General features: G+C 41.6%; 1 protein-coding gene across 1 annotated transcript; it reads right to left on the reverse strand.

Annotated features, from left to right (window-relative positions):
- Nucleotides 1–3,293: 3,293 nt before the first annotated feature.
- Nucleotides 3,294–12,958, reverse strand: LOC119025355 (NXPE family member 3-like). Its single transcript, XM_037108843.1, has 5 exons — nt 12,614–12,958; nt 6,332–7,110; nt 4,499–4,569; nt 4,171–4,389; nt 3,294–4,077 (listed from the first exon to the last, which is right to left on the reverse strand). The coding sequence occupies exons 1-5, from the start codon at nt 12,779–12,781 to the stop codon at nt 3,515–3,517; spliced, it is 1,800 nt and encodes a 599-aa protein (XP_036964738.1). The 5' UTR covers nt 12,782–12,958; the 3' UTR covers nt 3,294–3,514.
- Nucleotides 12,959–17,688: the final 4,730 nt, after the last annotated feature.

Raw genomic sequence — 17,688 nt, forward strand, 5'->3', positions numbered from 1 at the left:
ATATATATATATATATATATATATATATATATATATATATATATATATATGTGTGTGTGTGTCTTCTGTAATGGTGCTGTAAGCATTATTTTCTTATCAAAATAAATGTTAAATAGCTCTATACTCGAATATTAATCATTGTTTTAGAGTGTTTGGTCACTAGCTCATGTCTCTCCTCATGCTGCTCATGCAGTAAATGGGTATATTCTTGTATCCCCGCCAACTTCTTCCAGTCAGGAAAGAGATCTGGTTAAAGAGGCGGTCCTGTCTGCTCAGGTAACATGCAGAGAGTACAACACCAGAGACTGTGAAACAGAGAAAGTCACCAATTCCAATGCTCCCGGTGACGGTTTATACTTCATAAACAGGAGGTTAGTCTGGACTGCTAACTGCCTTGCCACTCAGCCAGATAGCTAAAGGTAGCTACAGGTGACAGTTCCTCTGTGGATATGCTGCCGCCCATTTGTTTGGAGTAGGAACTCAACATGGCTCCATGGCCTGTTCTTTCACATTGCACCTTTAATACCTAATCTGTGGTTTTCAAACAAACAGCAGTTTAAACATTCTCCCCCCCCCCCCCTTCTGTGGTGGAGTTCAATGGTGGTCAACCCCAATCAGACCGTGAGTCATTAGTGGGGGTGGGGGGTGTTATTGCAGCAGTGATAGTGGAGGACCTGCCCAGTTTATACATGTTGCATGTTTTTTTAATTTATTTTGGGGGGTTTTCTTTTGCTTTGAGTTTGCAGTTGATATGCAAAGATATTGTTTGGTTTCTTTTGATTATTTGAGTGCAGTGACCTCTGCCAGAGCTAGCTGTCATAATCTGCCTTTCTATTCCTAAATGAACCACTGCAAGATCAAAGAAAAGAACTACATAAATGTTTTTTAGAAATATAACTTGATAAATGAAATTGTTTTATTGTGAGTGATGAAGATTGTTAAATTATCTTACTTTGTGCCTGTATTCATTTGTGTACAGGCCTGTATATGGGTTGTTTTTGGGAAACCCTGTCAGAGAATTTAAAGTTAAATGAATATACTCTTTAGGTGCAAGTTGTAGGTGTTACATAGATCTAGATCTGCCACTCGCAGTTCAACTGGTATCGCCACATCTGTTATCTGCTGCATCTGCAACATAAAACTGTAGAATATCTTCCACTGAAACAATCGCGTTAACCACAGTGCTTAAGACATGTTGTTTGTGCAAACAGAATATTTCCATACGACAAGAGTCTGGGCAGCAGCTCCTGTGCAATATGACTTTGATGGATGTGTAAAGCGGTCATCCCTCAAATTGACAGGAGTTTCAGTCCTTATATTTTCTATATTTACCCACTACCATTTGATTGTGTTTGAGTTTATTCAGTTCGGTCCAGTCTGGCTCATCTGATGATCCTTGGGATATTGCATTAGTGCACATCATGTTTCAGTCTGTCTCTTCAACGTGAGCCTGCAGACAGGAAGTGAGATGAACATCTGGGGAATCATTTGTCTCTTTTCTTCAAGTGCGTGACAGCAGCCTGTTTATGCTGTATGTATATCTTGTTATGATTTAAAATGTAAATCACTACCTGGTAAATGTTGAAAATGAAAATTAAAGTAGCTCAGTACATGAGACTGATCAGTGATTCTTGATGCAGCCATAATTACAGTTCATTTCATTCTAACTGCACTGAGATCATTTACAAAGGCATAACCAAACATGCATCACCAGCTGGTTATAACACCTGACGAGGATCACAGCCCCATATAGTGATAAAAATATCACTCATCCACCCCACAGCTGTATCTCAAACCGTCTTTTACTGCTTGAGTAGTTTACCGTTTAAATAAGAAAATGACAATGACAATGACCTCCAAATACAGTCTCTCTTTTTATTACAGCTGTAAAAGCACACATTTCATAATGGCACATACTGGTAAACATGACAACGACTCTACCCTGATAAGTTTTATGGCTAATTCTCTTCATAGTCAGCTACAGATTACTGTCAGGGACAAACAGACAAGACAGAAGAGCAAGCACATTTTCTCTTTGTATCACACAGACCTGATAACTTCAACACTCACTTCCTTTTTCAATCTCTACTCCTCCTCCCATGATGAACTACGTGTAGTTTTTGGTTATGTTAAATAAACCCTCAAATGTCCATCTAAAACATGAAAACACAGAAAGACAGTTATGTTAGAGAGCTGGTAATGATTGAAAGGTCGAGCCTCACATCAACACACAGCTTCTGACATCTGATGTGATGTGTGTGTGTACTATTTATCATGGCTGTGAGATGTTGACAGGCTGAGAGACTGATCCGTCAGATGGCCCAAGCTGGAAGTCACCTGAGTCAGTGAGGAGGGAACTGAGGAAAACTTTGTACAGCTGGTAAGTATATTAATGCACAGCTGAGATGCAGCCATTTTTTAACATTGACCTTTCTGTTACAATTGAATCACAGAGATGTGCACAATGTGTACTGTAAACACTAAAAAACATCATTTTAAAGCAGGAGGGCTGCAAGCAGAACCACAATACACATTTACATACATTTCTAAAATTATTAGAATTATCATGTCAACATGTGGTTTTGCCCAACTTAAGCCTCATCATTTCAGTTGTGAATTTGTCACAGTATGTTCTTCTAAATGGGATATATTTCACTTCACATATGTCTGTGTAACCCAGAATACACTTGTTTGAAAAATGTTTCCTTAAATGCAGGATTTTCTCTCTGGATCATCACTTATGACCTACTGCAGGTGTGTGGTGATATTTCATTATCAGGGCCCGAGCAGGTCTTGACCTGAGAGGTCCCTGATGTTTTTCGAATGACAACTTTTTCATCCCAAATGATCGCATTTTTCACTGCCTGAAAATGCCCTGAAACTCATCAAACTTGTTCTGTGTTGTCCCCAATAAGATAAAAATGTACCAATGTACCATGTAGATCTCTGTCTCTCCCTGCTGATCTTGGTCAGTCAGACCTGCAGCTCTGTGTATGTTTTACCAAGGGTAGGGCTCACCTACACCTGGAGCTGAGCCACACACGCGCACGCGCGCACACACACACACACACACACACACACACACACACACACACACACACACACACACACACACACACACACACACACACACACACACACACACACAGTGCATGGGATGTTTTGGTCAGAATAATTTTTTTCCATACCAGCCAGAAGGAAGTGTGCATCTACTCCTGGACAAGAAGCTAGCAAGCCTATTGAGGGGGATGCCATTAATGGTAACATCCTGTGCTTTTACAAGCAAGAGCCTCTCGTCCATGAGTAGATTCACTTTTCCCTCTGTGCTGTGATACACTGTAGTGCAATATAAAGAGAGTAGCTCCCACATGCAACTGCTCACAACAAGGTTTTTGAATGATCTTGAGTAATGGTCATGATTTCTGGAGAGAAACATTGCTGTTAATGTTTATAAATGTATGTACAATTGATTGACGGATTCACACAGTACAACAATAGTATCTTCACTGGTCTTCTACTGGTGGCTCTTTTTTGTCTCTGGACAAATATAAGACAGAAGCATGTCTATCATGTTCTTGATGATGGCTGGAGGTGGGTGGACATTGTGAGGAGAGTGGTGTGCCAAAGTCATTTGCCAGGCGTCCACCAGCAGAACATTCAGCCCCTTGAACATGGCTCTGAGCACCTCATCGAGCTGCAGTGAGTACCAGTCGCTGTAATTGAGGCTCACCTCTGGGTCCAGGGCTCTGAGGTTGGCTGAGCGAATCACAATGATTGTCCCTGGCGCTCGGTCCAGGAGTCGCAACACTGCCCGCCTAATGTGACGGAGTCTCCGTATGTACACCTCCACAGGAAAGGGGCAGAAATGGGCCCAAATGGTGAAAACCACAACAGTGTTGGGACCCCCAGAGAGGCGGTCCAGCTCATTTGAAATGTACTGCAACTCACTGGCTATGACAGTAGAAAACTGGATGGGTGGGCCATGGCAGCGGTACTTCAAGAGAATATTATGGATGCTGTTCACTGCCATGAAAGGTCCAACGTGTTTAGGACTGTGCAGGTTTAACTCTTTTAATTCTGGGGGAGATGGAATATATGAAAGTTAGAGGAAGAAAGATACACACATAAATTTAAAAAAATTTAAAAAGATGAGACAAAAACAACACTCACCTGGTACAAAAGCAAGCAGGTGCTCAAACCACTGCCTGACAGTGGAGTCTCCATACATGTTGATCACCTTGTTTTCCAAACACTGAATAATGGCTGATGATTTACTGAACTGGCGCATTGTAACACCATTTAATGACCTCCATGAGTCCTTGTAGTAATATCCAGATGGTGCGTGCTGAATAGCTTCTGGTTTAACACTGCTTTCTACCTCTGCTCTATCTGATATAAGGAAAAGAAATGTTGTAGAAAAAAATAATTGAATGGAATAAATCAAAGCATGCACACACTGTGACATGATGCACAAAAGTTACTCTGCAGGTTACTGTACCTTTCCTGGGAGGCAGCACATTGATTCTGTCAGGTCCTGAAGCGTGTATGTGAACTTTTATGTTTACACCACTAAAGAAACAGAGTCGATCAGGTGAAATTGTAAATTTGATGTAATGTCCACAGATACCCTAAAAGGAAAGACCAAAACCAAATCCATCTCTTATGGCAGCCGGCGTTATAGCCAGTGCAGTGGTCTGTCCACTGACCATGGTCACTGTACATGGACCACTGGTTACTACCTCAAGGGGTGCTAAAGCTAGTGGTTCAGACCACTTAGTGAGTGGTCCTTGGATTGCTTTTGTAATCTTTGTGGTCCTAATCCACATTCTCCCATCTCTGACCATAAAAAACCAGTCAGAAATCATAACCTTTTTTAAATATAGCTGTCATTATAATCAAGATGTCAGATCATAATCATTTGTTACTCAGTGGTCTGTGCCATGGTCCACACTTCCTCTGTTTTATCTAGCTATAAATGTCTAAAGAATGATGGATGGATCAGCCTGTCTGTCATCTGTGTGATATTAAGTAACAGTATTGAATTCTTTAAAATGGCTGTGTATTGTATAGCAATCAAAAACGGACCATATCACTGTGTCAAAGAACATATAGTCCTGCATAAGTAAAAGTATTCATCATCAATTTAAATGTTCCCTGACAGTGTTATGACGTTTTTAGTTTAATATTAAGGCTGCAAAGACACTTTAATGTTGCATTTTACTGCTGTAGATGTTTCTGATAAGTTATCTAAACGCTGCATGTTTAATCTACATGTTGCTTACACAAAGCCACACAGCGCTGGTGTCAAGGCGAACCGATGTGTAATTCACATAAAAAGCCGGCACCATAAAGAGGCGTGACGGTATACATGATGATGATGACGTCTGTGTGTTTTTGTCAAGGTGTTTCCTCGGTGTCTACCTGTCAATCCAAACATACACTGGCTGACTGTTTATGATCATATAGATGCTGTAAAAATGTGTTGTGATTGCCGCTGGCTTATCCATTCACACAGGTTTGCCGATACTGCGCTGATGCGCCTCCAGTGAGGTAACAGAGGCTGCCTGTCCTACAAACTCTTCTTCACATTTCTGCCCGAAAAACAGCATCTGTCACAAGCAAAAAACTTTAACTAACCGAGTGTTTCTGTTGAAACATTATGATTATGTAATTTGGAGTGAAAACCATCACTTTCCATGATGTTTGGTGGGTCAGGATCAGGACCCCACCAATGTTTCCAGCTAAGTCGGTCGACATGCTGGCAGGCAACATGAGAGCACGGTGACAGTAACAGGCAGTGTAGATATGTATATTAGTAAAATATTTAGTTTCACCCGACATTTAGATTTAATATTTATGTTTAAATTTCAATTTAACAGTTAGCATTTAGATTTAGATTTAACATTTATATTAAACATTTCAAATTAGCATTTAACATTTAGATTTATTATTTAACATTTAGATTTTTTATTTAGATTTAACATTGCAATTACATTTTTACAAGACAAATAAATATCAAAAAGTTCACAAATATGGCTGTAAATGTGATCAAAAGTAAAATTAAAAATGTTTTTTAAAAATTGCTTTGTTGCTAAATGTGGCAAAAAGTTGCTTTTTATTTTAGCATGCACAACTTTACAATCGGAACATTTTATCATGTTCATAAAGAGTTGAATTGAAAATACTTAAATTAAGTAGACAGACAGACCGCCTGACTAACTAGTCCAGACCCGAAGGACCACATCACTAATTGCATTTGAATACAGAATAACACCCGACCATCCTTTTATACAACACAAGTCATCCTATCATCTACTACAACAGTACAAACCTCTGGAAGAGTGGTGCTTCTTTGCTGGTGAGGAGATTTTTCACATAGCCTCCTTTGGCGTGGTTGATCCTGGTGTCACAGCCGAGCACCTTGGGCTTGTAGCAATACCAGGGCTCACCTGTGGAAAGGTCTGTGTAGTTGCACTGGAGTTTCTGATCAGGGGGCAGGCACATGTTGCACACAGTAGTCTCAGAGTGGGAACCCGAGCGGAACAAGCTGTTGGCAAACACCCGATCAGGCCGTTCCTCCCTCAGCCGTCGCAGAACAGCAACAGCCTCACTTGAGTGCACTAGTGTAACCTCCACCTGTGCTGATCCCACCCAGAGCAGCGGGAACAGAGCAGAATAAGATCCATTCCTGTGGTCCAGCACCTTGCCTGCTACACCTGCTCCAAGATCAGGGGAGTGCAGTCTGGCCAAGAGGAAATCCCCGCCGTAGAGCTTGGGACGACCCTGGAAGTCGTGCATTTGGACGAGGGCCTCCAGCTGGTCGCCCACATGCCACTCCCTTCCCTCCTTAATATGGAGGGTGAACAGGCTGTGCACAGGGTCACTCGACTGGTCCAAGACGACTGGTGAAGAGTGAGGCGGAGGCCCTGGCCAAGCAATAGAGTCCAACAGGTAGCGCTCTTCCAGTTCATCCTCAGGGGAGGGTTTCTGGCCCAGATGGGCACAGAAGGTGTGGTTGTGATTAAAAGTGGGCAGATTCACTGGGATGAAGGATGATTGGATCCTGCTCTGGAGCTGGTTGAGGGCTGAAACAGTGTGACAGTTCCAGTTCTAGAGATAAAGGGATGAGAAATGAGAGGTTATACAGGAGATGGGCAGACTATTGTTGCATGTTTAACCCAACTATCTCAGACTTAGACCTATAACAGAGGATTGTGACAACATATCAGCTGTAGGGGAGTCACATGATCATGGCTGACTGAATCATGTTTTTGCTGAGCTCCCGCTCCCACATCCATCCATCCATCCATCATCTGTACATATTCTATGTACGCCGCTTAATCCTCTGCAGGGTCGCGGGGGGGCTGGAGCCTATCCCAGCTGACTTAGGGCGAAGGCAGGGGACACCCTGGACAGGTCGCCAGTCCATCGCAGGGCCACACATAGAGACGAACACTCTCACACACTCTCATTCACACCTACGGACAATTTAGAATGATCAATTAACCTCAGTATGTTTTTGGACTGTGGGAGGAAGCCGGAGTACCCGGTGAAAACCCACGCGAACCGGCGATCTTCCAGCTGTGAGGCAGCAGTGCTACCCACTGGGCCACTGTGCAGCCCTGCTCCCACATGATTTTATTTAATTTATCTGTATGTTAGTGCTCCTCTCCGGACTTATCACAGCAATACAGTGCTGAAAGATCTGGTGACAGGAAGAAAAGTGAAGTTTTGATAATTAACAATGTCAAAACAAATGAAAATTCAGACACAAAAATGTGCTAATGCTGCAGCTGCTGATGCTAGCCAAGCAAGACAAGGCTTCACCAACTATGGAAACCACAGCTCTGATTCACAAGGTAACTCAAAGTTTCAGCAACATTATGGATGAGAAACTTTTGAAATTTTCCATGACACTGGAAAAAAAATTCCACAATTTTAGAGAGCCAGTCCAAACCCATCACTGCCACGGAGCAGTGAGTCTCGGATATGGAGGACATGGTGGCCAACCTGTGTAGTGTAAAATAACCATAGCAAGCAGATAGTGGTCAGTATAAAATAACCACAGTTAGTAAATAGTGACTAATGGTAACTGATAGTAAGTGTTATAATGATAAAAGTAAGAAACAAAGGGTAACAAGTGTAAAAGGGTTGCTGAAACATATTACTGACTGAAAAGTGCATCTGCTGATTAAAGCTGCTATAGTCAGATAATGTCAAGTGTAAAAATGTAACCACAAATCTAAGAACAACATCTAACCATTTATGTAACACTTTCATTAAGTTTAAAAATACAGTGCAAAGAGTGATCAGATATAATGGGATGCATCAAGAAAGAGAGTTAACTGAAGGCCTGAAGGCCAGAGTTTCTAAGAGCCAGTGATAAGGACACAGGGAGAGCACCTTCTTAAAAAAACAAAGCAAGGCGAGGAGCAACTGGTCGACATGCAGTTCTGCATGTACGCCAATTTTCGCGCAAGCGCATAAGGTAATACTGGGTTTTTCCACTAGAGGTACGGGGATTTTCCATTAGAAAATGTGATGTTTTTCCATAAAGAAATAACAGTGTCAGGAGAAATTAAGCAGAATAGTGATTGGTTGAGGCCATGTTGTCTGAATGGACACACCCACTTTTCTGCATTTAAAAGAGGATGTTCGGGGCTTTGAGCCTCGGGTCAGTTTGTTTTTTTCATGGATTTTGTCTGTGTCTGATCCCGTTCTTTTTAGCTGGCAAATAAAGTCCTACTGCACTCAGCCTTGAAGACTCCTGGTGACTTTTTGATCTTTGAAATCTTTTGGACCAACCAAGAAAAGAGAAGTCATTTACATGACACCAGGGGACCAGGCTCGCTGAAGCAGAAAAGAAAATGAAACAAATGGCTTAGGGCATGGATAATATGGTGAACCGAAGCAGACGGGACAATATTCATGTCCTTAATCTGGAAGAGGGTATGGAGGGAAAACGTCCAATACAGTTTTATGAACCCTGGCTGCCTACTGTATTTGACCTGACAGTGGGCCCCGAGACTAGAAGCCACATTAAATAGACCGGACACACCTCAGCCTGGGACCACGAGGAGCGCATCTCCAACCAGTGCTTATCAAACTCCACAATTCCAGGGACAGACCAAGGATAATGGCAGCAGTGAGGGGGGGAAAACTAACTTGGAATATGAAGGTAGATCCTTCATTCATCAGGATCTGTCTCCTGCAGTTCGAGAGAAGCATCGCAATTTCAATGGAGTGAGTCAAGCCTTAATAGACAAGGGAGTCCACTTCAACATGCACTACCCAGCTACTCTCACCATAAACCACAACGGCACGGAGCACAGGTTCGAAACGCGGAGAGATGCAGAGAACTTTCTTAATAAACCGGAATAATCCGAAGGATGGCTCTGGACTGTGATTTGTCTACTGTGGGATGACATGTCTACACACCATGAGGGACTGAGTAAGTTTTATCGTTTTGATACAGAAGTAGCCTATTCTGTTAACAGAATATCAGTGTGATATAACAAAGAAACAGCAGGCTCAGTCTATATAACGCTGTTAAAGGTTTCATAGCTGAATTGGCTCAGTTAAGTGTCTTATACACCATGTTGCAGTTCAGTCATATCTGATATATATGGTTGACGTGTTAGCAGAGGAAAGATAATGTTAAAATCATTTAGAATATCACAATATTGACATGCTTGTCAATTTTATGTTGTGGGAGCGGGGGTGAGATATGGGAGTGGTTTTGTTTTATTTTCCCGAAATGAATTCTACTTTTAGCAGCAAGTACGCCTGAACTGTTTGTTTTTTTGTTTGTTTGTTTTTTCCTGAATTCTCATGCTCTTATGCTATTTTCATATTGGTATTTTTTTGTGAGCATGGGGAAGGTTGTTGTTCCCCCATGTGTAGGAGATGTTTATATCAGCACAGTCTGTTTGCCAAACAGTTGTGAATTGCATAGTTCTTGTCAGGGGCTACACCTGTTTGAATCAGATCATTTTCCTTTATCACCAGACGAGTAATCTACGCTTTGAGTAACATAAAAATCGTTACACTGAACGTCTCCCCTAATCCCTGATTGTTTCCATCTGTGCTTCCTTCCCTCATTTGTATATATAGTCTGTGCCTTCCCCTGTCTCGTCTCCAGAGTATTTCGTACCTCCGGCCCTGACCACAGCCTTTTGATCAAAGCCAAGTATTCCTCTGTATTCTTGATTCCTTGGATCACAGCCCACCTAGTGACCTACCTCTCTCCAAGATGGCTAGAGCCACAAGGAGAGCTCTGTTCTGATCTCGGCCTGTTCAATGCATTGGGGATTATTAATCCACAAGAGAAAGATTTCACTTTTTTCTCCCATCCTCATCATTACCTCTCAAGAATTGATTATATATTTGTTTCAAGATTAGCTCTAGACAGGACCAACACTTGCTCTATTAACACATGTAGCCTTTCAGACTATTCATCAGTCACTATTGATCTTCTACCACCTTATTATGACCCCACATCCAGACACGTGCATCTAAATCCTTGTCTCCTTAGCATGTCTACATTTTGACATGTTTAGAATCACAATGGGAACTTTTTATTACTACTAACAATACGCCTGATGTCTGTGCTTCAACCTTAGGGGAAACAGGTAAAGCCTTCCTGAGTGGTGCCATAATATTGTACACAGCTGCAAAGAAAAGAGGTATGTTAGCAAAACAGAACACAAACAGTAAATTACAACACTAGAGAGTTTAAAGCTACCTCTTCAATATCGGTTTTTAAAAGATTAGAAGCGGTACGATCTGTTCTTGATCAACTGCTAACCCAAAGAGCAGAATCAGCAATATTTTTTGCTAAACATAGATTATTTGAATCTGGTAATAAACCTAGAAGGCTCCTTGCTTGTTTGGCCAAGGGCCATACAGGGCTTTATGCAATACCATCACTTAGGGACAGAACTGGCACAAAACACTTTGAAACTAAAACTTTATGTAAAATAATGAAGGATTTTTACCATGAACTATACTTTTCTGAGGGCCAAATCACTTCAGAGAACAGGAAACTTTTTCTGGATAGAACAAACCTTCCCACATTATCCGAAGAACGTAAAAATGATCTGTGCAGACCAATTACAGTGCAGGAAGTCCTGGAGATCATCAAAACCTTACAGAGTGGGAAAGCTCCAGGCCCTGATGGGTTTGGCCCCAAATTTTATAAGAAGATGGCAAAGTCGGTGGTGGGACCTGTGACCAACATGTTTACTGAATCTTTTGAAAGAGGCACGCTCCCACCAACTCAAAATCTGGCCCACAATCCTCTGATTTCAAAGAAAGATAAACCCTCTGATCAATGTGCTTCTTACAGACCGATAAGCTTACTTGGGGTTGACTGCAAGTTACTATCAAAACTCCTGGCTAGAAGATTAAAGGAGGTGCTATCTGTATTAGTTAAGCCAGACCAGACAGGGTTTGTTAAAAACAGATATTCTTATTCCAATGTTCGCAGCCTCCTGAATTTAATACAATTTGCACATAGTACAAAGAAAAAGGTCCTCTCCGCTTCATTAGATGCTAAAAAAAAGCATTTGATCACGTAGAGTGGGAGTATCTTTTTCCAACCATCCATCCATCTTCTTCTGCGCTGTCCGGGGCCGGGTCGCAGGGGCAGCTGCCTGAGCAGGGACACCCAGACTTCCCTCTCCCCTGGACACTTCCTCCAGCTCCTCCAGGAGGATCCCAAGGCATTCCCAGGCCAGCCAAGCGACATAGTCACTCCAGCGTGTCCTGGGTCTTCCTCTCGGTCTCCTCTCAGTAGGACATGCCAGGAACACCTCCCAAGGGATGCGTCCCGGGGGCATCTGAAACAGATGCCCGAGCCACCTCAGCTGGCTCCTCTCGATGTGGAGGAGCAGTGGCTCTACTCAGAGCTCCTCCTGGGTGACCGAGCTCCTCACTCTATCTCTAAGGGAGCGCCCCGCCACCCTGCGGAGGAGACTCATTTCGGCTGCTTGTTTCCGGGATCTTATTCTTTTGGTCAAAGACCCAGAGAGTTCTATTCCTATCTTATTTTCAATCATTAGTATGTTTGGTCTTGATGCCAACGCATGGTCAGCCACCTTTAAATCTGTAAAGAACATTTTTACATGTAATAGACTCAGAGAAAGCCAATATAGGATACACATACTACAATGCATCCCTCACTTTCTAAACAAAATAAATCCCCAGATTGTGTGTGAAGTGTGAAGTGTAAAAAAGAGGTAGGGACATACCTTCACTGTATTTGGCAGTGCCCCTTGATAGCCAGATATTTGAAAAATATCACTAAGGAGCTCAGCTCAATCTTCCACAAAACAGTAAAGCTGGAACCAGACTTATTTCTTCTGATTAACCTATGGGACAGCTCTTATTATCTGCAGGACAGCTGACATTAATGGGCAAACTTCTTCTTTTGTTGAGGAGATGTGTTCTATTTCAATGGATAAAAGAAATCAATTAAATATATTACACACACACAAAAAAACATAAAATATATTACTTGTTGTCCAAAGACAAAACATTTAAATCATCGGTATATCCTTTGTCCTTTCGAGTAACCGAGAAAAAACCTGGGTGTAGCCCCTTCTCTCCTCACCTCTATAGTGCTGATGTTGTGCAGCAGGAATATGAGTCCAAACACAGCCAGAAAGAGGAAGATGACAGCATATTTGGTGAGTTTTCGGCACAAAGTGCCTTTCTTATGTGTTCCATGATCAGGCTCCATTTCCCTGTATGCTGTCCACTGCGGTGATGATGGCATCATTAAGTCCTCAGTGCCTTATGCAGATGTATGAACCCAGTCCACAAGAAGGATCAATAAACAGAAAAATAGCACGATGACCTATTTATATCCAAAAAGAAAAAGACAGATCACAGCTGACACATGATCATACAGATATTTGTCTGAGTAGTTTAGTTGGTGGTCTCTTCCGTGTGTGAGTCATTATCAAACAAGGGAGGAGAAGTACAGGGTACAAAGTACAAATAGTGTTTGGCAAGCTACTCGGAAATTGGTTTAACTACATCGAAGCTATTTTTTTTTTTATATTGGAACAAGTCAAAGCTATCTCAGTGACCAATAAACCTGTCAGACAGACAGGCAACAGACAGATAAGCAGGCAAAAATGTTACATTCAATTGTTTATTAAACAGTAAGCTGTGCTTTCACTGTTTTGTATCTTGTATTATTCAACTATCAATGCACACTTAATTCTAACATACATGGACAATCATTCACCTTGCTACCATAGCACTATCTACCCGACTTGCACTAATGCAGTGTCCTACACTGTAGCATATTAACATAATAAAACAGTGTATACTCAACAAATAGTATATTATAGTTGTATTTTTCATTAAGGTTCTCTAGTCTATGCTCCAGTTTCAGCTTTATTATCTATTATATTTATTTATCTGTATGTGATGTTTGAGTAGTCTATTTAGTCATTGTATATAATTCAGCCTTTAATTGTATTTGTTTCTTTTACCTACCTCATTGTTTTTGTATTTTGATTTATGTCAAGTGGTTCTAACACTTTAATTTCCCTTTGGGATTAATATAGTACTCCATCTACCAGTATCCCATATAACTGCCAGTTTCAAAAGTGGTATTTTTTATTAGGCCCACTCTATACTAGTAGCTATATCTACATACATTTTAAGCTAATAATTTTGACTAACCACCATACTTTTGTCTTGTAGAAATTGCATTTTTGTTCAACCCTGTGCTGGTTAAAAATCACAAAATTAATAATTCAGAGTAATGTAAACTTTTCAAATGTTTCTCTGTTCCCTCATTCGCCACCTCTTACCTCTTATATGTAACTTTGCTGTATTTATTTATTATTCAAGTTTGTCTTTTTGTCTTGGGATCCATTTGTCTCCGTCCTCCTCACCCTCTGCCATCTTTCCATCAAGTAACATAACTCACTCAAGCTAACCTGTCTGTATTCCCCTGCAGCAGAGACGTTGTAGGCATCAGCCCAGGGATTGGTCTGTGATGTCACCGTCATACGGAAGTGCTTCTGTTGGCTCCACATACACGGCCATGTATAGTGGTGCTGCCACTGACTGATCCTTTTATTTCAGACCGCAGCAGCAAGCTCTGCTGTGCTGAGCTTCAGAGGTGTTCATAAAAATGTAGCTTGTGTGGACGCTACCGCGCTACTTGGTCAATAAAAGAGCTAAGCTACTGAAAAGCTATTTCATTCAGAAAACAGCGATGCTACTATCACGCTACTGAGAAATGTAGTTAAACTAGTAACGCCGCAACTTGTAGCGACGTTACTGCCCAACACTGAGTGCAAATTCTGATCCTTATCACGACTCTCTTCCTCCCTGGGGCAGTCTGGCTGGTCAGGTCAGATAGTCAAAAGATGCCATGGGCAGTGATGAGTTCAAAATCTGCTGCTCTATATCCAAAACATCAGCCCTTCAAATGCTTCTTTCTTTCTCAGGACATGTTACAACTTTGTCAAAAATGTGAGGACCCAAGTGTAGTCGATACGCGGGAATTTATTTTAACCAAAGCTGAATGACAGACAAAAATGAAGAGTCCACGCAAACCAAACTGAGACAAAAAGACAAAGTAGCAACAAAAAAGGGCTTCAACAAAGTGCAAACAAAAGCAAAGAACAGAGCAACAAAAACACACACAGGGAACACAATCCAGAAACATACTGGGGGAAACACTTGGAGACACTGGAAATGACACAGGTGGTAAACACAGGAAACACAGGTGAACACGGAATAAACTGATATGAGGGACAAGACATGAGGGAGAACACACTGACACACTAACAACGGGATGAGGTACAGATGGAGTCAGGCGGGAGAAGGACAGATGAGAGAAAGGAACGGAAAAACATTGGGGAAAAATCACAGAGACGGGAGGAACTGAAAATCAACACGCAACACACAAGCATCAAACAAAGCATCAAAAAAATCTTGAGGTGGTCCAGGATTACAAATACCTTGGAGTCCACCTGGATAACAAACTGGACTGGGCCAAGAACACAGAGGCTGTGTACAAGAAGGGCCAGAGCCGACTCTATTTCCTGAGGAGACTCAGGTCCTTCAATGTCTGCAACATCATGCTGAGGATGTTCTACCAGTCGGTGGTAGCCAGTGCCATCTTTTTTGGGGTTGTGTGCTGGGGCAGCAGGCTGAGGGCAGCAGACGCCAACAAGATCAGTAGGATCATCAGGAAGGCTGGCTCCGTCCTGGGGGTCCAACTGGACTCTTTGGTGGTGGTGGCTGAGAGGAGGATGCTGTGCAAACTGCATAGTATCCTGGACAACAACATTCACCCTCTCCACCAGGTGCTAAACTCACACAGCAGCACCTTCAGCAGCAGACTCATCCCACCCCGATGTAACACGGAGCGCCTGAGGAAGTCTTTTCTCCCTCAGGCTATCAGACTGTTTAATGCATCCACCTCTGGTCGCGGGAGGGACAGTGGAGACACTGTCACCTGAGCCAAATCAAATCAATATCATTCCCTATCACTTCCATCACTTATTGAGTGTGCACTGGACCTTGTAAATCTCCTGCACTGGACTTAGTAAATTGCTGCTATTTCATGCTGCTGCTAAATTTACTATTTTTTCACTTTATACCACTTGTCACTTATTCAATCTTATTGTGTACTTTCTTTTCAGTTTTATGCTGCTCACGGTTGGATTGCATTCTGTGTACTTAGTAACTAGTTTATTTATTACTTTACCATTATTTATTACTTTTGTATTCCTTTCTCACTTTGTTTTACTACTGTTGCAAGACAATTTCCCTCAGGATAAATAAAGTCTTCTTGAATCTTGAATCTTGAATCTTGAGCAAGGACCGAGATCATGACAACATCACTGGACATCTACATTACCAGTGATATCCTCTGTTGTTGTTGAGTGTGTAGTCTGTGGGAATCTAAAATAAAGATCGTCAAAGCTGAGTTTTATTAAGGACTGGAGGTGAGGCACATCATGTATATGTGTGTTTTTAAAGGCTGATGACGAGTGTATTCTACCTTGAGACACATAACAAGAGAAAATGAGGCCTGGTAAGGTTAAGATGTCGTGTGTGTGTGTGTGTGTGTGTGTGTGTGTGTGTGTGTGTGTGTGTGTGTGTGTGTGTGTGTGTGTGTGTGTGTGTGTGTGTGTGTGTGTGTGTGTCTGCTTGTTGGAGCATTTTGTAGTTAGCAGGCATATAAACTGTACCAAGTTGTACAAGTCTTAATATTTCTACCACATTAGCAAAGAGTCATATTTTACACTTCTGTCAACCTGCACATGTTTAAACCCACGCACAGGACTGAAGAGACTCCAGAATCAGCCTGTGTTTCTCTGCCTCTGCTCTCCTCTGTGAGATTCAATTATTCTTGATGGGAGGCATCTATGAAGGGTGAAAGTAATAACACTGAACGACTGTTTTCATCATATTATGAGGTTTAGAATCAAATTGGCTTGGAATAAATCAAATCCCTTGATAACTTATCACCACCATTTTTCATTTGAAAAAGGGAAACGTTAAAGTTGCAGCACACAAAGATATTTTTAGACAAAGGCCCATTAAATTTTTTAATCCTGCACTCTGTCAGCTCAGAATATGTTCTGCCCAGCGAGTGCAAGTGCAAGTGATGTCGTGGTGGAGGCTGTCTGTCTTTCTGCATTTTTTTGGATTATGTCTTATTTTGGTGTTTAAGAACTTGACCCTAGCCACAGCCAACAACTTTGGGATGAATTGGAAAACTTGCATCAGTGATGAACATCACTTAATGCTCTTGTAACTGAATGGAAATGAGTCCCAGCAGGCAGGTCCTTAAATCTAATGGAAAGCCTCCACCGGTATAGGAGCATATTCACACTCATCCCCCGGTTTTTGAATGAGTTATTTAATAATCACTAGTGTACTGTCTGTAGGACGCATGTTTTCCTATAGAAAAGTGGGAGGTTAAGTCACTTTCTCATGGATGGTCAAATGAGGCTGTGTTTGAAAGTGGGACATCAGGGATATAATTGGCTATTGGCATTGCAATGACAATAAAGTTGAATGAATCTCATCACATTTTCATTATTAGTCTATATTAGTCTTATATATAGCACATATCAAGCATCTGGGTTTTTTTTGGTTGTTGTTTGTTTTGTTTTTTTTTCTTTTTTTTCTTTTTTTAAATTAAAATGTAACTTGCAGTGGTCACATAGACTTCTCTTCTCTCTTCAGATGCACTTTTGAAATATTTCAGCACCAGCCCAGTGACACAGCATCAGGTGCTCCTGTCCCTCTACCTCAGCACAGCAGAGTGACACAGCATCAGGACTAAAGGCTGCACCAACAGAATCTGCCGACTGGACATCTGTTCTAACTGACAAAGTGAGATGAGAGTTAGTTCACCAAGGACCATTTCAAATAAAAAAAGATGGGAGAGTGTCAACACGAGTTTTGTAACAGAGTCCTAGTCAATGCTGAGAAGAATAAAAGAAGCTGGCTAATGTACTCAAACAGAAATGAGAGCTTGCACTGCTTCTGCTGCTAAATGTTTTCTTCAAAAGAGACAGACTTAAGAAGGAAGGACTAAAGGACTGGAAAAAATGCAAGCTACTTGCTGAAGGCCTTATTTATATTGTATTTTTATCACTTGTTTGTTTCTTCAGCTTTTATTTGGTGTGATATTTTTTA

The sequence above is a fragment of the Acanthopagrus latus genome, chromosome 9, assembly GCF_904848185.1.
Source record: "Acanthopagrus latus isolate v.2019 chromosome 9, fAcaLat1.1, whole genome shotgun sequence".
Taxonomy (NCBI): Eukaryota; Metazoa; Chordata; class Actinopteri; order Spariformes; family Sparidae; genus Acanthopagrus; species Acanthopagrus latus.